General features: G+C 49.6%; 1 protein-coding gene across 3 annotated transcripts in view; it reads right to left on the bottom strand.

Annotated features, from left to right (window-relative positions):
- JADE2 (jade family PHD finger 2) overlaps positions 1 to 25,882 on the bottom strand; it is a 77,933-nt gene that overhangs the window by 17,736 nt on the left and 34,315 nt on the right. For all 3 annotated transcript variants that reach the window (XM_085073549.1, XM_085073548.1, XM_085073547.1), the window contains 5 exons: positions 23,881 to 24,050; positions 14,052 to 14,263; positions 10,188 to 10,355; positions 9,703 to 9,819; positions 3,751 to 4,212 (listed from right to left, as the gene is read on the bottom strand). In XM_085073549.1, coding sequence (XP_084929675.1) covers positions 3,751 to 4,212; positions 9,703 to 9,819; positions 10,188 to 10,355; positions 14,052 to 14,263; positions 23,881 to 24,050 — 1,129 coding nt within the window. The remainder of the gene's footprint in view (positions 1 to 3,750; positions 4,213 to 9,702; positions 9,820 to 10,187; positions 10,356 to 14,051; positions 14,264 to 23,880; positions 24,051 to 25,882) is intronic.

Genomic DNA, 25,882 nt, shown 5'->3' with positions numbered 1-25,882 from the left:
CATATCATTATCCACACATGCTCCACACCCACCTGCAGATCACAGGTGCACTGTGATCTGTTCAGGGAATTTCATTAACCATGGTAGCAGGCTTGGAACTAGATAATCTTTAAGGTCCCTTCCAACCCAACCCAACTCATTCTACGATTATCTGAAGCTCTAAACACAAACAGCAAAGCACAAGATATAATTGCTCACGTGAGCCAGTGCAGCAGCAGCAGCTAAACCCTGCTCATCACACAGGCTGCTGATAAACACCCCAGGTAGCTAAAGATGTCAGAACTACTGCTGATATCTGCTGGCTCCTGTCACCTGATGAGTTTCAGTGCCATGCTTCTGCCAGCCCCATGTCAGGGTGGCTGGAGAGCCAGGCTCTGGCAGTGCTGCCACGAAGGACATCAAGGATTTTGCAGCAAGCAGAGGCTTCCAGCTGCAGAGCAGAAAATGCTAATGGCATCTAACAGGATTTGACAGCATTTACTCAGCTTTCTGATGCTCTGAAAGAGCAAAGCTGCCTGTAATGAGGTAAGGAGGAGGTGGCCTGAATAGGGGAACATGCACATGGGTATGTCCTCACTGACGTGTGACCCTAATGTCTTCGATTCCTCCCCTTCCTCATCCTCACACCCCTCTGCAGGGGATATTTCCAGGCTTGGGGGGCTGTCCCAATGTGGCCAGGAGCCTTTGTGTCTCTCAGAGAGACAGAACAAGCCAGGAAGTTGTTCCATGCTTACCTCATATCTGCCACCAAAGGCTGTGAGGGCAGCAGGATAACTGCAGCCAACCCCTAACATTGTCTCACTTAAGGACAATTTGGGAATGTTCAGAAATATAGGAGAAAACACTGCTCATTTTTTTTTGTTGTTGCTGTTGAATCCCCCAGCTGTAAATACCAGGCAGGGAGTTATACAGTGTTATATATTTTACTACGTTCTCTTTTTTTCTTTCTGGATTGGAGAAAACACCAAACTAAGATTTCTTTATGAAGAAAACAACTGCTTCTGGCAACCTGAATCTTCAAGTGTTTGGCGGTATATCTTCTCTATGATTTGATATTCCTGGAAGAAAACATTACTTTAGCTTTGCTTAGAGACTGCTGGTATTTACCCACACTTACAGAGCTCAACACCACCCAGTACTGCTTCCCCAAGCCAAGTTTAGATGCTGGTGTGAAAGCCTGGAAACCACAGCTTTTTGTTAAAGCTAATTTAAACACTGAGTCCTTGGAAAAAGCTTCAGAAAAAAAGGCAGAGAGGGTTAAAAAATGCCAAAAATAAAATGGGGGGACTGTATTAGGATTCCCAATCAATAGCTTTAATTTGGTGACACTGTGAAGGGCAGAAATGACAGGGGTTAGGAAATGACAGAGGGAAACACCATCACTCTGGCTGTCCCCATGTCATCTGCTATCTGCTTCTGCGTCCCCAACTCCTGGATCCTGATACCATTATCAGCCCCCAAATCACAACCATTTCTGCCAGATTAATTGCTGAAGATGCTAATATCCAACATGATGTCCTGTGGACATCCTTTGAAAGCCTACAGAGCCTTGCGGGCTGCTCATCTCTGATCCCAGTTTGATGTGATTCCTCACTATTTGCAAGTGAAACAGGGTGGCTGTGACCTGCCAGGTGCTGCCAGGCAGGATCAGATACCTGGGATGCACTGGCAACAATTGGATTTAAACTCCTATCTTCCATCTGAGCACTGGACTTTGATCTGGCTGGTGTTTATTGTTCCACTCTTGGAAGCAGAACAAACAAACAGCTCTTCCAGGGCCAGGCAGTGAAACCTGGCAGGGAGTTGCTAAGCAGAGGCTGAATGCTGATGGGCACACCCCACAAAGCCTGGAGGCAACTCTGGAAAATGAGAAATCTGGTAAAACACGTAGTTTTGACACAAAAAAATCAAAGAGAAGCTGCCGTGAGCAAAGCACGGTACCCAGGGATGCACAGTGGTTCAGTGCAGCTGGAAAAGCCAAGCTGGGAACAAGAGGAAGCAGCAGGAGGCAGAGCAGCCTGGTTTAGATTTACAATATAGAGCAGATGAGGAGAAAAATGAGTTGAACTTGTCACCCTCAGATCAGGCAGCTGCAGCCTGTTGCTGGAGAGCCACTAACGGTGGCAGCAGCCCATCCCAACACAGAGATGGAAATGGGATGCAGTAAAGGCAGAACAAAAGGGGACAGACTGGCAGAAGGATGCCAATGATGACCATGGGGATGAAGGCCCACAGCATCACAGAAAAGAGACCAGTAGCTTCAAATCCCAACTATTTTTACACAGGAGAAGGCTCTCTGCTCCAGGATGCACCCAGGAGGTGGGTGCAGCAAGGGGCCAGGGTGGGCTGGTTCAAAGCTGAACCCCAGCTGGACATGAACACAGTGCCCACCCACACTGCCTTCCTCCCCATGGGTTCAGTTATGCCACAGACCCACAGCAGCTTAAAGAGAGGGCTCAGGGACATGCAGGGGCAGCATGTCACCACCTGCACTTCCCACGGAGCAGCATGTCACCTGCAGCACCCTCAGTCCCTGCTCAGGGAACCACAGCACCACATCCACTGGATCAAAGCTGTTTTCCTGCTTTCCTTCCTGTTTGCTCCTAGAGATTCCCTGAGCCCTTCCACGGCTTTTGCACCTGGGGTTGGTGGTCAGACAGGGACCTGGGCAAGGACCACCCCTCTGGCAGGAACAGGAGAGAGGGGACCAGGCAGGGCTCGGGTGTCAAACAAAGGAGGAGAGGGAGCTTGAGCTCTGCATGTCAGGCTCGGCATCCCAGCCCTGCCTGTCCCTGTCCCTGTCCCAGTCCCACTGCTGCCCTGTGCTATGCCCATGTGCCTCCCCAGCAGCAGCACTACTGCACCCGTGCCCTCTCTGCCATCCCACCCCGGGTCCTGTGTGTGCTTCTTCCCCTGTGCTTCTTCCTCTCGCTGCTTCTCACCTTCACTGCTGCTCCTCCTCTCCAGCCTCTGCCCCATCCCTGCTCCTGCCCTCTGTGCAGCCGTGACAGCCAAATCCACAGACAGCTGCACCATGTGTGGCACCAGGCCCAGCCTGGGGAGCTCTGGCACCACTGGGGCACTGCTGCTCCACCAATGCTCCCTCTCGCCCAAAAAGCTGCCGTGGAGGCTGTTGCTCCCTCTCCTGTGGATAGGATGATTCAAAGATGTTCTGCACCACCAGGAGCTGCAGGTGCCTACATGCTCCATCTCTGGCCCAGCTGCCTCTGCCAGCAGCTCCCTGAGGAGCTGACCCACTTTTGGCTGCAGCAGGGCAGGGGATGCCCAGTGCCACTGGCCCTGCTCTCACTGCCTTTCACTCATCTTCCATGCTCAATGTAAGTAAATACTGATGTGTTCCCAAGCATTGCTGGGAACAAGCATCTGACGCAAGTGTATCCTGGTGCTACTCAAGATAATTTTTGGTTTGAAACTATTTACGTATAGTGGACATCAGCTGCAGCATCATCTGCCTCCCATCAACCCAGCCCTGCCAAGGCACCTCTCCCTGCAGACATTTGTTCTTTTGAACCTCCGGCTGGGACCAACACTGACTTATTCCATCAATGTCAGTGTTTTGGCAGTGATGATGTACACACACTGAGCACTGCTATGTTTCTGAATGAAGATGAAAGAACAAAACTGTCAGGGGAGTCAAACTGAGTCAGGGGGAACAGGGCTTGTGCTGTCACATCACAGCAGCCCCGATGGAGCACACGGGTACACCACTGAAGGAGAAGCTGTACTCACCCTCTCCAGGTCTTGCCTGAGGTGCATGAAGAGCTTTAAGCGTCGGTAGAGAACATCCTGCTCTTGCTGAGCCAAGTTGTCCACTTCATCCGTTTTTGGTGTCAGCAGCGGTTTGTTGGAGTTTGCTTTCCTCTTCAGCTTCCAGTACTGGTAGACAAAATCCACCAGTGATTCACTTAAGTCAAGGTTCTCTGCCACCTCCGAAGGCTTCACGAGCTCATAGAAGTCCTCCTCCAGCTGCTGGAGCTTCTGCTTCCGCAGCGTGACCTTCTCCAAGTCCAGCTGGGCTTGGTCAGGCTCTGTCCGTGTCTCCTCGGGCAACTTGGTGGCCCCAGTGCTGTGCTCAAGGCAGAAGGACTTGAACTTCACTTCGTCATTGTCTGCCAGGATAGTCCGCATGTCGAGGTTGTGGTCGAAGGCGCAGGTGACGTGGAACGCGGTGACACAGGCGGGCATGGAGCACTGTGGGACAAGGACAGGGCTCAGGGCAAGGCACCAGCGCTGGGGGGACACTCACAAACACGACAGGGAACAGGGGTGTACCACAAACCCAGGGAGACCCTGCAGTGACCCCTGCCATGGAGTGATGGATGCTCCACAGCAGGAATTCCAGGTGGAGGAACACCTGCATTGCCCCTGCTGAGAGCCCAACACCACGAACCCAAGCAGAAGAACCCCAGGCTTCAAGAAGTGGCATTTTCCCACCTTACCTTCTTTAATCCACCTCTGAGATGGGCCCTGCTCATCTCTCACCTACCAGAAACAGGAGCTTCCAATGGTTCCTCCAACAAGACATCTCAAAAGCCAAAGAACAGCACAGGCCAACGGGATGCTCCCAGACTGTCAATGTATTTCTCTTGATGGAGAAATTCTCCTCTGTCTTTCACCCTCTAGCTACTCCCCCTCTGTTGCCACATCTAAAGCCAATATGCCATTTTTATCAGAGGCACACAGAACACAGCAAGGTTTAGGAGTGAATTTAGGATCTAAGAAGCAGCCAATGCTCCTGAATGCCTTCTTCCTCTGGAAATTACACAGCCTCTAACTGGTTCCATTTAAAAAAGAATGAAAAAGGCAACTGGAGTAAAACATCATGAAATGAATGTTTTAGAACTTGTACAGTGGCTACAATGTTGTCAAACTTGCATCAGATCAATTTTTTAATGATTTTCCTAATTTACCTCAGGCTTAAATTACTTTGGATCCTACAGGCAACAAATCTCAGCCTGGTGTCCTACAGAGGAACTCCCACCAGCCAGTGCAGTGCCCATGTCTGTGTCAGCACCTTCTCCCCCTCAACTCATTAACTGTTTTTAATGGCTCAGAGTGTCAGGTAATTATTTCAACCATAAGCCATAAGAAATCAGTCCATTCCAGCTGCTAATGACCAGTTAAACTGCAATAATGAGACATTTTAAGTGGGCTATTAGTGTAGGCACTACTCTGGCATTAATAGAAGAATTGTTCTTGTGGGGGATGAAGATGCACTTGTGGCCTGAAGGACCAGGTGGAGGCATGTGAAATTTCCTGAATGTTGATGACAAACCATTTGGTTTTACTGGGGCTCTGCTGCACCTTAATTCTCAAAAATAAAAATATATTCTGGTAGTAGTTGAGGAACAGAGGTTTTACAGCTTTTTACCTTCATCCCATCCATCAGCCCTGAATCCTGGTCAGGCACCCAGGGGTGAACTTTTGACGTTGCTGCTTTTAGATATTTTCCTTTGACTTTTTTTATGAGTCTGCTGGTGCTCAAGGCAGCTGCCAGGGCCAAGAAAAGCGTAGGCAAGCATTGTCCAAATCCTCCACTTCCAGAGCTCTCCAGGCCCTGCTCCAAAGCCTCAGAGAGCAGTGGGAAGAGCTGGATGCAGCTCTGGCTGTACCAGCATGGCTCTGGGCAGCAATGCAGGGCACTAAATCCTGCAGGCACCACAAGCAAGTGGATTATGACACCGTGTTTATCCTGTTTTAAAATGGCCATTTGGTCCTAATTTCAATCTGAAATTGTTCACAAAAAAGAGCTTGCAGAACTCAGCTCCCTCTGCTATGCTGCTGGCACTCTCTTGGAACCTGGCATTGTGAGGGACCCACTGATGCTCCCTGTGCCAGCCCAGGGCACTCACTACCACAGGGGGCAGTGGGTGCCTGCCCTGCCACCCTGGCCATCCCTTGGGACAAGCCCTGTCACAGCCATACACGCAGCTGAAGCACCAGCTCCATTCTCAAGTATTTATTTTTGGCAAGGAAGGAGGGACAGAGGGAGCCCAGCCTGACTTGCAGCTTCCAGATTTACTCAGGGCAGTCAGTACATCACACACTGGCTTTTAAAGCACACGCAGTGGTGTCCCTTCCCTCCTGTTTCTGTCACCAGTGCTAAAAACAGCATTCACAACACGCCCATGTCTTCTGCCAGGACAGTGTCCTGCTAACAGGAATGACCATCACTCCACCTTAGGAGTAAAGCAAATTCAACGACACTCATCCTGGATCTCTCTACTCCAACAGATGGCAAGCAGCACTTGTCAGAAACTGTGCCCAAAATGCAAACAGAAAATAATTAGGCAGCTCAGCTGACAAGGCAACAAAAAAATACCTGGTCGGCCACAGCCACTGAGGGACCTTGGATAAACTAATGATAAAAACATATTGATCCATCCCAGAATGGCGCTGGAATGAAGCCACTTGTGGCAGGAGGGAGGGATCTGCCATGCAGAATAAACCAGGCTGGAAAGACTGGAGCAGTCCCTGCATTGTTATCGATTGTGCTTCATTATCTTACAGCACTTTTCATTCAAGGATTTCAGCATACTTTGCGTATCGAGGCAAATCCATTCCCAAATAAAATTCTGAGAGAGAGAGGGTAAAAACTGCCCCAGAGATTTAACGTGGGCTCTTAATTAGTCCTCAAATCATTCTTACTGGGAAGAAAGAGAGAGATGATTTTAGCTGTCAAGGACATTTAAACAGAAGTTTAGCAGCTTGCAGTGGTGCTCCACTGCAGTTTGGAGCTGGAGGGGAAGGAAGCAGCTCCTCCAACAAACCTGCGAGAGGAGCTCAGGAAGGAAAAATTAATTACCGGTGCTGAATACAAGCCAAGCCATCAGACACAACACTTCTGCATCCTTAAAAAACTACCATGTGATTTTTTGTGACCACAGATGGTCTGGAGCCTGGTAGAGCTTCTCAGCTGAAAAAGGCAGTTTCAGCCTCACAGACTCCTCAGAGGATGCAGGGCAGAGGATGGGAGTGGGGCAGCATGGGGAACACACTCTGCTCTTATCCCTGCTGCCATGTGCTGCCTTTTCAGGACTACAGGCAGAAGACAGCTTTGGGAACCACCAGTTACGCCAGTGGATGGGGAGCAGTGGCACTGCTTGCTCAAGGGGAGCAGGCAGCAGTGGGCAGAGAAGTGATGATGAATGGGTGAGTGGTGGAGGATGTTTCCAAGGGCTTTTTCTCCAAAGAGCGACAACAAAAAGAAGCTGGAAGATGATGACAGCAGAACTGTGCCCTTTGGAGAAGCTTGCCAGCAACCAACAGAGCCCTGGCATTCTGTGCTGCCTCGGTGAGCTCTTCCAGTCAGTCTGACAAGTGAGGAGGAGGGAGCTGGGTCCCAAAAAAGCATGGTCAGGACCTGGGCTGCACCAGAGCCTGGCTCCTGGCACTCTCTTTTCCATCTCAGAAATGCAAACAAGAAAATTCCTCCTGCATACTGAGCTCTCTGGCATCTCCTGATGTCTGACCACAAGAACCACCACGAAGTAATGACTTCCCCTTAACAGGAGTCAGGCAAAGGGTGTCTCCAGAGCTGCATCCCTGCACAGCATCCAGGAGTTTTGGCTCAGTCACGGCCATGCCGAGTTACACTGGGCTCACAGCTCTGTACCAGAAAGCAAGGGTTGAGTTATGAGCAGCAGCAAGAGCAGAGCCATGGACAGCAGTGGGGAGCCCTTCCTCGGGCTTCTCTGAGTTTCTTTCCCTTTCAATGGTCAAATTTGGATGGGGAAAAACACCTCCACACACAGAGGTCCCTACAAAGATTTCTCGTGTTTGTCTCTGCAAGTGTGGCTGAGGTGGGTGTTTCCTCAAGCTGCAGTGCTGGCTCTGAGATGCCCTGACAGGATGAGAGTCTTCCACTCCTCCAGCCTGCCTCCCAGATTTCGCCTTCATAAAACCCACTTGGCCACTTGGAAAAGTCCCTTCTGGAAGCAATGTCCTCCCCTCCCCAGACCTGCCCACCTGCAGCACCTGATTCCCAATGCCAAGAGTAATCAGCCAGTGCTTTTGCAGAGAACAACCTCCTCCTTTCAGAGCTGGGTCACAACCCTGAAATGCTGACAAAGGTAGATCCCACCTGTGTAAACAGGCACTAGCAAAAATATGCTCCATAAAATATGCTCCACAAAATATGCTCCATAAACATAAGCTTTCGAAACAGAGCTCTGTACCACTGGTAAGTACAGAGCATATTTGTTTACTTATAGATGTTAATTTACCCCATAAACCCTGAAATAAAGGCACTGCCTGCTTTTTTTTCACTTCTCCCCCCTTTTTCTTGAAGCAAAAACATCCCGCACATGGCAGGGTGGCCTCAGCAAGTGACAATTTCAGGAAGACTTATAAACATGAGCTGCCAGCACATGAGGCGGCAAGGCTCCTGCTCCATCTCAGGTGACCTTTAATGCAAATCCATTCAGCCCCCGGGGATCTCACAGCTCCCATGTCATGATGGCACTAAGAGGATGAAGCCTGAGAGACACTGAATTCTTTTTGATGCTGCCAAGCCTGTTTGCTTCCTTCCCTGCCCCTCTGTTCTTTGAAAGCAGTTGCCATTCTGACACAGTATCTCCATCTGGCAGGGTGAATAAGCACCCAGAGCCATCAAAAAATGAGTCAATGCCACAGATTTAAAGAAGTATTGTGAGATTTCATTTCAAACTATGGGGATTACTTTTAAATAGCTCCCTTTAAAGTATTAAACCCAAGATGATAGCAGAAACACAGCAGAGCCTGAAGAGCTCCTACCCCTGCTGTCTTTCTGCCACCAGCCAGCTGCTCCTGGTCCAGGGTCACTGCTGCCTACACCAAAATCCACCATGCAGCTCCTGTTGCTGTACCAGAGCTGATCCCTTGGGATCACATCCCTAACTCTCTCTTTAGTTTTTCAAAGCTTAATGGTTATCCCCTGGGATCACCATGATATCACACTGGCCAAGCAGGTGGAAGAAGGGGGAATCATGGGGTTCAACAGGGCTCCCCAAACGCTCTCACACCAATGTGCTGCATTTTGGATGGGAGGTTCTGTTCTGCTTCCAAAGAAGAGAGATCATGGCGTGGGAAGCTATGTCCCAATTTTGCAATAGGAAAGCCTGGAGAATCCTGCTTCCATCTGAAAAGAGAATGTCTGTCCCTCCTGCTGTGGGGAGGGCAGGCAATCAGATGTCTGCAGTGCTTTGCTTTGGTGTGGCAAAACAGATAACATGGAAATGAAATACATGGTAAGTACTTTATTTTCCAAGCCAGCAGGCCAGTGAGGACTGTCCAACCCTGGTGCTCCCTGATATCCCCCCAGGTGAAAGGCTGACCCCCTGAGGTTAGTGGAGTACTTGGGTTATGTATCCCATGAGCATCTCCCTTTCCTGGCAGCCTCACAAAGCCCTTCTCTTGGAGGCTTCTGATCCAAACCAAGGTCATTTGCAGTCCCAGTAATTAGTGTCACTACAGCAACATCGCTGTGTTATGCAAAGAAAGTTAATCTAGATTTCTAGCACTCAGTGCATTAAATGATTGCAAACAACATCTGATGATGCCTGACAGGCTCTTGTCATTAGGTTTACTCAGAACAGAAATAAGCCTTATTCAGATCATGTCCTTCAGCATCTCAAGACTCTCCAGTGGCTAACAGAGGCACAACCCTGGAGGTCTGAGTTTCTTCAGTGCCAAGTTACATACCTGAATGCATGTCCCAGTGCACTCCTTGCAGAGGCTGCAGGACAAAGCCCATCTGCTTGCTGGGATATGTGAGATCTTCGTAATGGGTTCCATTTTTTCAGGACATCCAATGCTAACCTGGCCACAAGACAGAAAACAAGTTGTAAATACTGACTGTGGTATTTCCTCTGAATTAATTCCTCATCCGAGGTATATCTCAGATGGGCATATGAAATCAGCCTTACTCTGCTCGGAGTTATGCTCCCCACCTCTGAGCCCTTGCACCCCAACTCTCTGCCCTCCCTCAACAGGGTGCTCCTTGGCTGCTAATTAAACACACAGCCCAATAACTGCCTGGCACTGCAGCTCTGGCACTGCAGCTCTGGCACAGCTTGACGAGCCAAACTGCATTTGATATTCACACCATCAATGAATACCCTAGGCCAGGACCTAAAACCAGGTCTGTGCCCACCCAAGTGCCTGGAGGAGATTAGAAAACATCTTACTTCAGGTATCCATAAGGCACAGCTAACGTGGACCCATTTTGTCCCGCTCCGGGTGGGCTTCAGCGCTCCGCCCCTCTTGGGGCACAGCAGACACTTGGGCTGGACACCGAGGGCACACGTCCGGCACAGCCAGCTCCCGATGGGGACCTTCAGGATGCCATAGCACGCCTGTGGAGACACGAGGAGGAGGGTTAACCCCAGCAGCCCAGGGTGAGTATCTTGCCAGAACTCCTCCCTCACTCCCACCTTTCTCACTGCTGCTGCATCCCAATAAACGCAGACTCAACGAGGCACCAAAGCCACAGAGAGAAGTTCTTCCTTCCTTACTTCCTTCCCTGCTTTCACATGGATGTTCATGGTGGATCAGTGTGTCCTGGGCTTTAATTAAAAGCTAAGTACAAAAACGGGCTCATTTTATATATGTTTTTCACGCCAAGCACCTGCCTGGCTCTGGGCTGGGGGTGGGCAGAGCCCCCACCACTGGCAGCTCTGCAGTGCAGACATCTGCCTGCCCGTGTCCTGCCCGTTCCTGACCCATGACAACTCAGAAAAGTAATAAATGCTGCGCAGAGAAATCCTCTGAGGTCACTGAGGGCTGAAAAGCCACAAGCCCACGATTGAGAAAGTTTGCCACACTGGTTACAGACCCAGCACAGCCCAAAGGGGAAGCAAAAATAACTATGGAAGAGTAAAAAGGGGAAGCCCATAGTCATGAATGTAAATGAGATGGGAGGAACCAAAAAGGATAAATCTTAAGGATGACACATCTAAAGGGGGCACACAAGTCTACAGCCAAGAGCGTGAGAACTGAAGGACTCAGGTTGCCCACAGAGCTCCCTGACCTGCTGTGGTAATGCAGGACACTGAGAAGCCAAAGTGTTTAATAAATATTTCTCTTCCGTCCTTGGGGAAGAGCCAAATGATAAGCCATATCACATAATGATAAAATACTTTCCACTTTGACCATAATTTATGACTGTATTAAACAGCTACTACTAAACCTAGGCAGTTTTTAACTGGCAGGTCCTGATAATTCACACTTAAAGGGTTTTCCGAGGGCGACACACAGTGCCTTGGGCACTAACACAGGGCTGTGTCACTATTTAAAGCCAGGAGATGTAATTAATTCTACATCTGGCTGCTCTGACATCCCTGCAGAAAGCAAGCAGGCAGTGCTGACAAGGACCCTCAGCACTGGTGGCTGCAAATTGAGCCCAGGCATTTCTCAGCTCCCCTTCTTGGGGTTTACCCCCAAAAAGAACAGCTTTTCCTGCTGCTGCTGGAGGTCATTGTCACCACAAGTGACAGTGCTGCAGGTGGGGATGGGAGCAGAGGGGGCACATGGAGATGTGTGAGCATGGGAAAAGCACATCTTCAGTCTTTACTGGCCAAGAACAGACTGTAACATGACTTTCAGCTGCCCCAAATCACAAACTGACCCTGATAGCGACTTCCAAAAAAGCCACTTTGTGAACAGATTATTGGGATAACAAGGAATTAAGGGAGGAAATAATATTGCTGCAAATCTACACAGTTCAGAGAGACTTAACTGTGTGTTTCACAGTGCCTCCAAATCTGACAGATAAATCATTTCTGAAACAGAGTTTTATAAAACATGTGATTTAGTACCAGTCAAGAATCAGCCTGATATGTACTAGCAGGAGAATGAACTGGCAGACTGATCTCAAAATCCAGGGGAAAGCAGTAATTATGACCATGTGCCCATCTCTAGCAGATTCTTGGATCTTGGTTATTTATTTCTAGTGATTTTAGAGCAGATGAAGGTGCTATTCTGCTCTTGAGGAGCAAATACTACAGGGCCTCTGTCCCAGACAAGGAGCAGCTCTAGAAATGAGGTGCATTATCAGCTAAACACACTCCTCCACGTCCAGCAGCAGGCAGAAGGTGCTCCAGAAACACAAAGCCAGAGGAATGCTGAACAGGAGCAGAGCAGCTATTTTTATTGCTGCATCTCTCTGGGGTGCAACATCACTGAGAATGAGATGCCAAAAAAACAGGGAGAATGCCAAGCCATAGACAAGCTTGGTGTGGTTCATGGGTGAGTTCAGCCATGTGCCCAGACCAGGGACAGGGAATTCAGTAATGATAGGCCCATGGCATGGTGGCTGGAAACTGGAGGGGGATCATTCCCATGTTAAACTGGAGTGTGACATTGTCACTGGGAGAGCAATGAACTGTGATTTAGCAGCAAGGAGCACAGTTCCACCTCACTGGCAATTTTCAAAGAATGACTGCATGTGCTTTCTAAAAGCTTCACTTTATAGGAATTAAGTAATAACAAGCCTCATGGCTTGTGTTATGGGGATGAGATGAGTACAACCATGCCTCCTGGCACCATAACCCACATTTTTGTGTCTTGAGCCCGTTCCCAATGGGATGCTGGAGGACAAGGCTTGAAGCCCATGGTACCAGCACTCCTATGCCTGCAGGAAAGCATCATTCCCAGCAGGTTTTGGATGTGGTGCTGGCAAAGGCATGGGGCAGGTTAGATAATCATGGTGCTATGTAACACCCTGCACTGTGGCTCTGGACTTTGTGGCTTAGGGTGTAAATTGGGGCAGAGATTAAATCACGGGCAGCTTATGGGCTGGCACAGGGCTTAGGGCTGGACTTTGCTCCCTGAAAACATCTGAAAATCCCTCTTTTCTTTTAACAGCCTTGAAATTCAGCCTGCTGTGTCCCCTTCTGCAGCACTGGGGCTGCTGCTTAAAGTGGAGCCCACAGGGTGCCACAGCTCCCCACAGTCCCTGTGGCTGATGACAGCTCACAGCCTGACATTGCCACTTGGGCTTGTGAAAAAAGAGCCCAAGACAAAAAAAATATCCCGAACCCAATCCTGAATCATTCTGGTATTTTATGGAATCTGATTCACTGATGGAAACCATTCAAAACACCCACCTCCCGCAACTATAGATATCTCCAGTGCTCTCCCACCTCCAGGAAGCACTGATGGAAAAGCTGCCCAAAAGATGAGCAAATGGCTCTCTTTAGCACTAAAAAAACCCAAAACCGTTCACACAGAAGGTGAAGCCCAGGTGCTACTGCTGCCATCACAGCACCACACAGTGCTTCCCCTTGCAGCATGACCAGCAAAACCCCCTGGGCCCACACAAGACCCAGGAGACCCTGATGTGGCTGCCTTCCCCTTGTCAAGGTTTCCCCAAAAGCAGGAGCCAACAGACCCCACCAGCAAAGGCTTAAAGCATTTGCATTCAGCTCTAAAAATAAAATTATTTTCCTCCAGGCAGCAAAATAAAACGAAATCCCACGCTCACACAGTGGGGAAGCTGGGACAGAAACCCTGCAATGTGAGACAGCACTGGGGGAGCTGGAAGGTCCAACCACCCCCTGGATAAAGCAAAGGAGAAGGAGACTGGGGGTCTGTGCAAGCCCACCCCTCTGGGGAGCACAGGACTGCAGAGCCACATCCCACCCAGCCACCAGCCGAGTCCTGCTCACCCCAGGGTGCTAAAGATCCCACTGGGGTTCAATAGATGGGGTAAAGAAGAATAACCATTTTAATGGATGAGGAGGCATAAAATATCACAGAGAATAAGGAGGAAGGGGAAATTCAACCACTGGCTGCATGTTTCTGTGGGCACTCATAAATGGTTGGGGACAACAAAGTAAGAAGCAAGTTTGCTGTCTGCCAGCTATTCAAGACCACACTGCTATCCTCACTCCACTGGAGCCACACTGGGAATCCATGAGGAAAGCTTAACAGGAGCCTACAGCAGCCCAGGGGAAGGGTGTGTGGGGATGGGAGGAACCCAGAAGAGGAGGGAACCAGAGTGTGATGGGCAGAGCCGAGTGCTGCTGCCCTGCCCTGCACCCGGGGCTCACCTGGTGCACACAGACGTTGCACTTGTCACAAAACACCATCTCGTTGCCATCCTCCCCCTCTGGCGAGCGGCACACGTCACACACCACGTCCTCGTCGTACTCGATGCCCAAGCCCTCCTCGGTCTCGATGGCGATGTTCATGTTCTCGTAGCACATGGTCTCCAGCTCCTCCAGCACTCGCTCCAGGGTGATCTCATCCAGCTCAGGCTTTTCTGCAAGGCAGAAGGCAGAGCATGAAGGCAAAGCCATCGATGCAGCTCCAGCACAGGCGCCCACCCGCCTTCGGGAGCGTTCTGCCAGGGGCTGAGCATTTCAGATGGCAACTCAAGAGGCAAATCCACAGCGACGGTAAAAGCGGCGATTCGGAAAACGGCTGCTCCTAACTTGGGATGTAGTTTATATTTCATAGACAGTAACAAAATATTGCTGCTGGCTGAGAGGAAGGAAACCCATTCAGCTGAAGCAATCCGGATAATTGGGGCTGACAGTTTAAATGTTCAAGGAGACAAGTTTTGCAAAGATGCTTTCTGCAGCAAGGGCTCAGACAAGCTTTGGCAACACAAAGTCAATGCTTTAATTGTTAAGAGTGAAAATTGACCCTTTTAAGGCCAATTAAGTGGAAGTGTATTACTGAAGCCAAAGGCAGAAACTGTGGATAAATGAGGGGTTTTTTTGTGTTTGGGTGTAGTGAATCAGGAGGTCAGACCCAGGTGGATCTTTCAGTCCTGCCATACCAGGATCTTTAACGGAGAGAGGTGGCACAGGTGCTTTATTGGAGCTTTCTCCACAGAGACAACCAGGAATACAAGGTCAATAGCCAGGAGAAGTTTCTAGGAGCAGCAGCCTCTAGCAGTGGGATACCCAGCTGCCTTTAGATGGGCATCCTGCTGCCAGGAGCTCAGCAGCACCAACATGGTGCCACACTGAAGGCTGCTGCAGAAGTGCTGCCTCTCACCTGTACACAAAGATCCTGCTGCCACAAACACAACGTGAGGTCACTCCAGGTAAGGAAAATAATCTGTCAGCAGCAGGAATGAGGTTCTCTGTGACAGGTTAGAGGCAGAGTGAAGCTCCCACCACACCCTGTCTCCCAGTGAGCACTGTCTCATCACTGGAGAAGGCATGGAGAGATGACAAGAAAAGTACCAGCAGGATGAAATACAAAACAATTAGACTTTGCAGTTTATTAGTGTGCATTATGCACAATGGGCCAGACAGGGAACGAGCTTGACCCAAACTGCTGTCCACCTCCTTGCTGCAAAGCAATGGGAGAAAATACCTCATTTATGAGTAGAGATGGAGAAAAAAAGTCTTGAGGAAGCACCCATGAGGAGCCGTTGCTAATTAGATGTTCAGTGAAATATCTGGCATCCTGGGCATCTCTCAAGCCACAGTGTGATGTCCCTGTCCTGGGCTCAACTCTGGGCTGCTGAAGAGCCCCCTCAGGATGGGGAGGGATGGGGTTACAGGGAGCCCAGCACTTCCGGCTGGATGGGGCTGGCAGAAGCTGCACCTTTCCCCCCCATGGCCACAGAGCAGCTAAAAAAACTCTGTCAAGGGGGAAAGCATCCCGTAGGCGAGCTCGGCAAGCAAACACACCATTGTCTGCCTTTTTAAGCTCTTCCCCAATGTTTCATTGGCACGGCTTCCCTTGGCTTGACAAGTCTCTGCAAACATCCAGCCTGGCATTTTACACGTCTATGTCGAGTCTGAGATACCATCTAAGACAGACAACACTGTTCCCTATCACAGCCCTTTCAGGAGCTTGGGCTGCTGTGCTGCAACACGCCAAGGAACCTGCCAATACCTGTTTGGTTGTGGAGCAGCCCCAGTGATGGGCGCGGGATCTCAGCCCCAGGCTGGCACAGACTGCCTGGGGCCTCTGCAGCTCAGCAATGTGAAGCATCCTGCAGCAGCACAGCGAGTTCTGAGCACCAGGGCTGGGAAGGAGCCACCAGCTTGCCCTTGGCATAGTGCTGGTTGGGCGCAGCAGGTCAGGAAGCACAAAATCATGGAAACATGGAACCATTTGGGTTGGAAGGGATCTTAAACATCTTCTTGTTCCAGCCCTCCTCCATGGGCAGGGACACCTTCCACTAGACCAAGCTGCTCCAAGCCTCATCCAACCTGGCCTTGAACACTCCCAGGGATGGGCCAGCCACAGCTTCTCTGGGCAACCTGTGCCAGGGCCTCACCACCCTTACGGTGAAAAATTTCTTCCCAATATCCAATCTAACCTGATCCTCCTTCAACTCAAAGCCATTCCCCCTTGTCCTAGCATTGCCTGCATGTTACAGAGAAAGCCAGAGTATTATTCTTGCCTTAGTGAAGTTCCTTTATAAACACACCACCCGAGGTGCACTTGCTCAACGTGATTTTATGCAAGCATTTAAACCAGTCCAGCAAGAATATCCTCCTCTTGGTCAGGGTTTCCACTCCCCATCTGTGACTACGAGCCTGGGCACTGGAGTGTCAGCCTTGAATTACCCCCTTCCTTCCAACATTTCAGGCTCTGCTCTTCTGGAAAGCAAAATCATCAAGGTGTCCCCAGTGCTTTTCCCCCCACACTTTCCAGAGCTGCCCTGTGCTCACGAGAGAGGGCAGGCAGAGAGCTGCAGGCTGCACGAGGAAGGAAAGGGAGGGGGCTTTCCACAGGAATCATGAATCCAACCTTGCCCAGGGTCAGGATCGCTCTGGCATTGTCACTGTTCCACTGCGAGTGGAAAGAACCAGGGCCCAACCCACCCCTCCTGCATTTTCCATCATCACCTGCTTAACCCTGGAAGAAAGTTCATGTTGATCCCAAAACTCCTGTGCCAGAAGGAGTGCAGTGCCTCGGCGGGGTTCCCTTATCAGCTGTTACACCATCCCATGGAGGAATATGGATCTGTCCCTCCCTCACACACACACAGAGGAGCTCTCACACTCCATTTAGATGTAATTACATTAGGAATGCGTTTGCCAAGCCTCATCCCCAATACCTCGGAGCTTATTGAATTGACAATTGCACTTGATGGGGATGAAGCGATTAATCGTTTATGAAACACTAAACAATGGGGCCTGGGGGTGAAGTGCTTTTTCCATTTGTGCTCCATTTATCTCCTTCTGCATCACATGAAGTTTGTGCTACTAAACTCCATTCATAAAACTGTCATCTTTTTGGCTGCAAAAACTCTCTCTTTATTGATCGTGGCCAGCTAAACAGCAAACACAAAAATATTCTCCACCAGGACACTCCCTGTGTACTCACACAAGTGACACTATTATTGTCCCCAGAGAAGGAAAAGTAAAGATGCAGATACTGATCTTGGTTACAATGAACAAATCCAGAGATGACCACATTTGAGACCATTACCAGGTCAGAGGACTCTACCTGCTGACCAAGAGAATGGTATTTTCTCCTGGTTAAGGTATGCCAAGGTCTTAGGTGAGAAAGTGAAGCTTTTCTGAGCCTCCAGAGAGAACGGCAGTGTAGCCATAAACATTTTCAGAGCTTCTATCTGGAGGTACACAGGTAGAAGTGAGGCTTCAATCTCATGCCAACATAATCACTGGCGATTTGGAGCCATGCTCAAAACAGGAGGGAAATGTCCCACCACCCCTTCCAGGAGGCCACCCACACCCTTTATCCATTAACACCAAGTGCATTAATGAGGATGGGTTTTGATGTGGCCACCCAGCCTCCCTGGAACACCCTGGCATCTCCCCACAGTGGGAAGGGCTGTAATCCACGGAATGCTGCCTCCCACGGCATCTCAGATGTCCCCTTCTCACACGGGGCAGGATGCTGGGGAGTAGCACCTTCCCAGCTAAAGGAAGCACCAGAAAGTGGGACTTTGCTTCAGAAATGGAGGAGGAGAAGAGGTGACAGATGATGATGCACTACAGGAGGTCTCCAGATCTGATTCATGAAAGAAAACATGAAAGAATTTTACTCCAAGCAAAAAACTCTTCCCTGTGCGTCTGCTTCAGAGTCTGCCATGATCCCTGCAGCTCCACAGCCACCAAGCATCCCTGTTATCCTGGGGGCTCCCAAGGGCCCAGCCCAACCCCACACAACTCAGCTCCTCCACCTGCCCATGCAGCACCTGAAACACAGAATTTAAACACTTCATCCCAGCGCTGCGCCTGGGAGAAGCACTAGGCACATTCCTTTACACAACGCCGCCCTCCGTTATAATTATTTCTGTAATATCGTAATTTATGTGGCATGAAGGAGCAATATTCTTCTGCTAAATGAATTCTCAGCTACTCCTTGTCGTGGTGTGAGCCAACTCACTGTGAGGGGAGGAAAAAAATAGCTGGAGAGCCACCTTTCACAAAACAGGGACCTATTTCTGACTGAACTGTGCTCCACTAATATCAATTTACTGAAACAATAAATCCTTTCCCCCTGTAGAGAATACCTGGAGACAGAAACAGCTCATGAACAAACAGCTATCATCAGGACTGCAGGCTGTGCCATTTGCCGATTCACAGACTATAAACCTGTTAGTCTACTTTTCAGGAAAGAAAAAAAGTATATATAATAACAAGAAAAATTACTGCTTTTTAAAACAATAGTAAAAAAAGGGAAAGCATTTGTGAGATGATGTAGGCTTGTCTCTGACTATCTTTGAAAACCTGAGAGTAGAAGAATGACAGGTCCCTGGTGGAATGGGGTGTTCACACATGGTACAAGGACCACAGACTCCAGAGATCTCCTTCCAGCTCACTGTCCCTCCAGCTCGCCCCAGGCAAGGCACTTCAAACCTGCCTGCTTTGGCACTCGTGGGGACAACAGCCACCCTGCCCTGGGCTGAGTGCCCCCCTGGGCATCCCGGGTTCTGTCCCAAATATCCTTCAGGGACATCAGGGGATGACAGCCAACCACCTGAACATCACACCAGAGCACCTGGGGCTCCCTCAGCCACCTCCAGCCCACCACCTGCAGACACACAGCCCCTGGAAGATGCAGCAGTTGTGCATTAATATTTTATCAATGTTATTTATAAACAGACCCTGCACGTAAAAAGTGTGACCAACACACAAACAGCGAGCTGAGCATCCACAGTGAAACTTCCAGACATATTGTTACAAACACAGCCTGCTAATGCACTTAAAAGATTTACAGGAACCAATTATCACCCTTTCTGCCACCCACCGACATCAATTATTGCTCAAATTTAAGATGATGACAAAATGTTTCAGAAGCCACTTTATAAGCTGCTGCCTCTCTGCAGTGATGCTCGGCTCTGACAGGGCTGTCCTAGAGCACTCCTGATGAAAGCCCCCTCACCCCATCCAGCAGCAAACCCCGCAGTATTGCTGGAAACTACCGCAATTACTGCCAGGAATTTATAGAAACAGCAAAGCAGCGACTTGACGTGAAAACTGATGGTGCTGAAAATGTGGAGGCAAAATGTCTGAAGAGTCTCCCACTGATCTCCAACCCTGCTAATCTATACATTAATACATCACATACAAACAATTAATACATTCATTTACACATGGCATCGATTATCTGTATCTCTATGGAGCTAAATAAGCTCAGCTCCAGAGGCTTGTGGTGTTTTACAGAGGGGAATAGCTTCTAACTGACAAGAGAGAAGAGTGAGATTGGATATTAAGAAGAAATTCTTCCCTGTGAGGGTGGTAAGGGCCTGGCACAGGTTGCCCAGAGAAGCTGTGGATACCCCATCCCTGGAAGTGTTCAAGGCCAGGCTGGATGGGGCTTGGCACAACCTGGGATAGTGGAAGGTGTCCCTGTCCATGACAGAGGGCCTGGAACAGGATGAGCTGTAAGATCTCTCCTATACCAAACCATTCTGTGATTCTATACTGGGGTGGCCCTGCACAGTGGGACATGGACACACCTTGGTGGGTGGCAGCTGCTTGGAGACAGGCAAGTCTGGGGAGTGCCAACTTGCTGCCTCAGGGTGAAAAAGGGGCTCCCAGAATCCCAAAAGGATGCAATGGGATGGGAGCAGCCTCCAAGTGTGACACCCAGCACCGGCAGGGAGGGAAGCAGCCACTCTGAGAGGAGCAGGACTGACAGCCTCTGCTCCACTGAGCACATCTTCCCCGGGGTACTCCACCGACTCCAGCTTATTTCACATCTACTTGACCAATCTCACCTCCGCCGAGGGAGGTATCATCTCATTAGTACACAGACATATCTCAAGTATGCAGCGATGAATTCCCCCCGGAGCTTCAAAAGCAATCCATGTGACCTTTGCATGTTCCTGCCATAAAATACCAGGAACACCTCCAGCTCCCAAGATAGAAGCTGTGGTGGGCATATGTGAGCAGAATACACCATATGGATTAAGTCAAGGGAATACTTAGAAACTTCGACTCTGCCTTCAGCAAAATTGATTCCGACAACAATTTTAGCAATTTCTTGAGGATTTTCCGTGTGTTTATGAAGTGCCGATCACTGCAAAAGGATCTTTCAAGCCTTGGTCTTTGAAGTCTCTCTCGCTCCGCTCTTACAATAGCTTTGGATTTAGTGGAGATCACAAAATACAGCATAAAATGTTAATATAAAAACGAAGACTTATGGCATGGCTGCTGTCTAAAAGGAAAGGCCTGTGCTGCCTGGAGTGGCATGGACATTAATCTGGCTCAGGGCTTCATTCAGTCTTCCTCAGATCCACTTTTTTTTTACTATCTCATATTGCAGCAGCAACAAATAAAACACTTAGGCATGCCTAAATACTGACTTCATCTCTAGCACACAAAGGTTCTTTAAACAGCACATTTCCATCAAGTAAAGCAACAGCTACTGAGGCATCTTACTGGGGGGTTTAAAACTATTTAAAGCTGCTTTATGTTTAAAACTTTTGCTTTTCATGTAAAACCTTTGCTTTACGGAGCAATCCCACTTAATTGGGAGAGGAGTCAGCAGGCAGAATGCAGAGAGCTGGAGCTATCTGGAGGTTTATCTGATCTTGGTGATAAAATTCCATCCCTGGGGTGACCTAAAAAGGACTGGAAAAGGCATCTGCTACGTGGATCCACGAAAGGCGAGCTGGATGATCTCATAGGTGTTTTCCAGCTCTCCTCCCCGCACATCCTCAGAAGCCAGTCAGAGATCAGGATCCTTCTTTGTCATTAAATATTTTGGGAATGACATATTGTGCCCCTGGACAGCCCAGCGACAACAGTTCAGCCAAACACCCATGAGGAATTTAAACTTCTGCCTATCTCTTAAATTAATGCTGGGAGATAACTCCTGACTCCTCTGAATGGGAGGAGAGGCTGCAATTCGCTAGTTAAGTCATGTTAATGATCTCGGAGATTAGCAAAGCGGGTTTGGAAATCTCAGCGAGTCATTAATGGTGTCATTAATGTCAAGGGCTTCCGGGAGAAAGCGCTATTTACGGACTGCCTTTGGACCAACCCAGGCAGCAGCACCCCTCTGCTTTGGGGGCTGAAGGGCACCCAAATCCCACCCTGGCTTTTCCCGTGTGGGAAGCAGAAGCAGCAAAGCCCCTGCTCTGGCACAGCCTAGGAGGTGAGCAGCAATAGATGTGCTGTGACAGCTCTCCCCTGTGAGCACCCAAACCCCATCACTTCCACGGGCAGGAAAATGCATCCCCCCAGAGAAGCCTGATGACCTCCAGCCTCCATGGCAGGCATGGCTGCCACGGCTGATGTGACCACAGTCCTGCAGCCAGGAGCAGGAGCTCCCCTCCCACTGCCCACCTGCCAGACCCCCAGCTCCCCACAGCACCAGGGATGGATTATTAATCAATGCCACATGTTCTCCTTTCCAAGCCACTGGGAAAAAGGTACTAGTCCTCGCACTGCTAGAGAAGTTGGGAGGACTGGGGGTGGGGGGAAGATAGCAGAATCCACTGGGCTGAAGCTGCATCCGCAGTGGATTTCACATGCCAAACACTGGTTTTCAAAGCTACTCTCTCCCCAGCACATTAAAGGCTCAGCTGGTAATGACAGTGCTCCCTCAGCGACAGGAATGGGCTGGAGAAGCAGGTGATGGGCAATGATGTTCTTTGAACTTCCACTGCTGAGATCCCCTTGGTCCTTGTCACCATCTAGAGTTGGTTATGGCAGGAAGGCTCAAGGGTTTACTCACATTCTATGGTTTCATCTAGCCCAGCCATGGGCAAACAGCTCCTAAGGACACTCCTTGGAAAAGGTGACCAGCTGATAAACAACAACGAGGTGGAGGAAAAAAATGCAGCTTGCTTAGAATGGCTGAGAGTCAGCAACAAAGCACTGCCAGTGTCCTGACTTGAGATTCAGGGGAATGCTGAGGTGCCAGGCCACAGAAAAGGGCTATGGCTGTCATGAAGCTCAAGCTCCTCTCCTAAACCCAACTCATTCCCAAGGCAGTGCCACTGGAGAAGTCGCCTCTGTCCCCAAGCACTCTCAGGTTTGGCAGGTGCCAGCCCAAAGGTGACAAAAGGACAGCCAGCAGCCAGCTCCTGGCTGGCCTGGGGCAGGGACCTTCCAGTTATTTCAACCTCCCATCACCATGGTAGCTCCACATCCAGACATTGCATTTGAAACCTCAAACTGTGAAGAAATAATAAAGCAAGGCAAATTTAACCCAACTGAGCTGGAGAAGCCAAATCTCTGACCACTTCCTTTCTAGAAACTTATGAAATACTCACAAGGGGAAGTGGAAATAGAGACAACCTTTCTCTGAGCCCAGAGATGCCTCTGATGGCCCTGCAGCTGTGGAGATGGCAAGGGAAATGTGGCAGGGAATACAGTGAAGGCAGAGTAAGGGCAGAATGATGCCCAGGGTGGTAGAAGCTGGTTTCTTGATGCAGCAACAGCAGCTGTGCAGGGTTAGGAACGGTGGATCCTCTGCAAGATACCTGAGCAGGACTGAGGCACTTGGCTTTATCCAGCAGCACTCTCTGCTCTGCCCAAGGACTTCAGTGTAGCTGCCAGCGCCTCAAAACTTGGGTGTGTGAATGACAGAGCTGAGGCTGCTAATACAGGACCAGCTAACAAGGAAAAAACAGACTTGTGATTTGTCTGTGATGCTACAGGCTCCAAACAGTGAGATTATGGGAAATCAAATATATATATAATAATCCAACTGTAAAAGCAACATCTACAACTTTCTCAAGGTCATGGTTACAAAATTTCATTGTAAATTATGAGTACCCCAGAAATATAGATCTTCCAAAACCAAGATCAATGTGGTGGCCAACTTCTGAGCTCACTTATGATCCATGCAAGCTCACTGACCTTCATCTTCCTGCCCTCATCCTGAATCCTGCTGCAGCCCTCAGCCAGCTGCCTGTGAGAGTCAGCACAACCCACAGTGCATGATCCCATCTGCTAAAGCACTTGGTTAAATCCTTTGTGCCACCCTTGAAAGACCTTTGCCACCAAGAGTAACCCTCCATGTAGGCATGCCTGAGCCTTCCCTGACCTCACAAGGTGAATGTTTTATTGAGGTGTTACTCTTACCTGCAGAGCAGCAGCCGTACCACAGCAACCCTTCCCTAACAAGGGGTGGAAAATCCCTCCACAGTCTGGCAGAACTACACACCCATGGGTCTGTGCCAACAAATCTGCCCAGCAGACCATGCTAAGCACTAGTGCCAATGGTCAAATTCCAAGCTCAGGTACTTGCACTAGACTGAAATCCACCAAAGGATCTGAAGAATGTGCTGTGATATAACAACAGTGATGCAAGCAATGTTATGCTGTGGTATTTAGAGATGGCTCGGACAGGAAACAATCAGGGACCAGCATTTCTGAGATTCCTTCAAGGCCTTTAGTTCCACCTGCTTACTCAGAAAGCCTGAATGCATACTTTAGGACACCCAGGCAAGAAAAACAAATGAAAAGCAATACTCACCCATCTCCTTGAGCTCCATATTAACAAGTTCCAACCAGCAGGCATCAAGCTCATCCAGGTCATAGCGGCTCATTCCTTGCAAGTAGGTCCTTGTAGCTTCCGAAATCTCAGAGCCAGGCAGGCTGCTCGGTGAAACCTGTGAGAGTGAGCTCTCCAGCTGGGGGATGATCCTGCAAGGAAAGAAAGGGAGGCTGAGAAAAAGCTACAGCTCCCAAAAATATTCTGTTTCTTGCCATGGAGGGTGAGACCACACTGGGCACTGACCTGACTCTAAGAAGGAAAGCAAAACCACTGCACCAAAGTCAAGCCATGGGCTGGCACTGACAGATGGCCCCAGCACAGCGACTACGGAAAGAGTGTTTCCTACACTATTCATGTTCTATTTATTCTTTACATGAGAAAAATGAGGTACAATGAGGATGATGATCCAAACAGTGACAGTGACCCCCTCCAGCCGTTAACTGCTCCCTGAACACCTCCAGTGTGCCATACACTTCACTGCCACATCCCACACTGTGCTGGGCAGCCCTTTGGCACACTGGGCACTGAAGAACATCCCATTCTGGCCTGTGAGATTTGTTCTGAGTGCCCTCTAATCACAACCACAGGGATGGGGAGAGGAGCTGCCTCATCTGCTGCAAGCTCCCTGCACAGAGAGCGACCAGGCGCTGGCTGTCAGCTCTTCTGCCTTCCCTTGGCAACTCTGCAGCAATATGCATGATACTTGCCATGCTCATGTCAACAGTGTCATGCCTAATGACATGCAAGCAGAGGACAAGCTGGAAATGAGAAGCAGCCTGTGATGCCAGCTGACAGATCTCAGCAAAGTTGGGAGCTGGAGCTCACTGCAGTATTTGCACAGCTCATATTTCCTCCCCCGAAATCCACCTCCTGGCACAGATAGCAAGACAGAAAGATGCTGCAAAGAAACAGCAACCAAACAGCAACTCGCTGCAGCACATCAGCCCCTTCCAAACAGCTTCTCCCCATGCAAAGCTGGAGGATCCAGCCCTGCTCTTGCACCAGTGCCAGCTGGGAAGGCTGCTGATCCCTGGAAGACTTTTATCTGCCTTCTGTCCTGCTATGTAAGCTAATGTCAGAGCATTCAATGCCTTGTGCTCTGTGATGTGTCTGGGGCAAAGCCATGGTGTCATCACACAAACAGAGGAATCATGGTACCAGATGCTCCAAGGTCTGCAAGTGCCGAGGGGAGACACCTGTGCCCAGCTGTCCTTGGGAATGGGACACTACCTGCCTTGCCCAAGGTCAGGAAGGAAATCTGTGGCAGGGCAGGAAAATGAATCTGGAGTTCCTACAGACCCAGACATGTAGTTTAATTGCTGTCCTCTGCAGTCACGAACACTGGAGGTACTTCCAGAGCCACCAGCAGGACAAGCACCAATTTATGGCTCACAGAGGGAAACATCAAGAAATGGGTTCTTATCATCTCTTTTGCTTTACTTTCTCCAACAACCAAAAAAAACCCAACAACAAAAAGACAAAGCAGGAGCTGCTGGTGCAATGTGCATTGGTTCACATCAGACTGAACCTCTCCTCCCATGAGCCCAAGTCCAGGTCACCCCTGCACACAAACAGGCTCTCAGAGGGGGAGCAGCCAGGCTGGCACAGCCTTCTTACGGGAGAAACCTCAAACCTGTTGAGAAGAAACAATCCTCCAACTGCAATGAGCATTCCTGTTGGGAAGAGCTGCCTGAGCAGGCACGAGGCTGGGGTCATAAGCCTTCGTTAAGCTGAGTTACACAAGCTGCTCACCCAACAGCCCCTGCAACAGGTGATGCTCTGACACCGGGCCAGCCACGGATGCTCGGCATGGCAGGAGGAAAGAGCTGCTATTTTTAGCCCAGCATAAAATGGCAAAGATTAATGCTCTGTGTACATATCAAAGGAGTATCCTGAACAGGTCATTTGCAGTATTGACAGCACTGAAAGGCACTCAGTGTGATAAGGATGCTGACGTGACTGGAGCAATCCCTTGGGGTTA

The sequence above is a fragment of the Lichenostomus cassidix genome, chromosome 13 (assembly GCF_008360975.1).
Source record: "Lichenostomus cassidix isolate B80296 chromosome 13, HeHo_3.0, whole genome shotgun sequence".
In the NCBI taxonomy this organism is placed as follows: domain Eukaryota; kingdom Metazoa; phylum Chordata; class Aves; order Passeriformes; family Meliphagidae; genus Lichenostomus; species Lichenostomus cassidix.
This window is presented reverse-complemented; position numbering and strand designations above follow the sequence as displayed.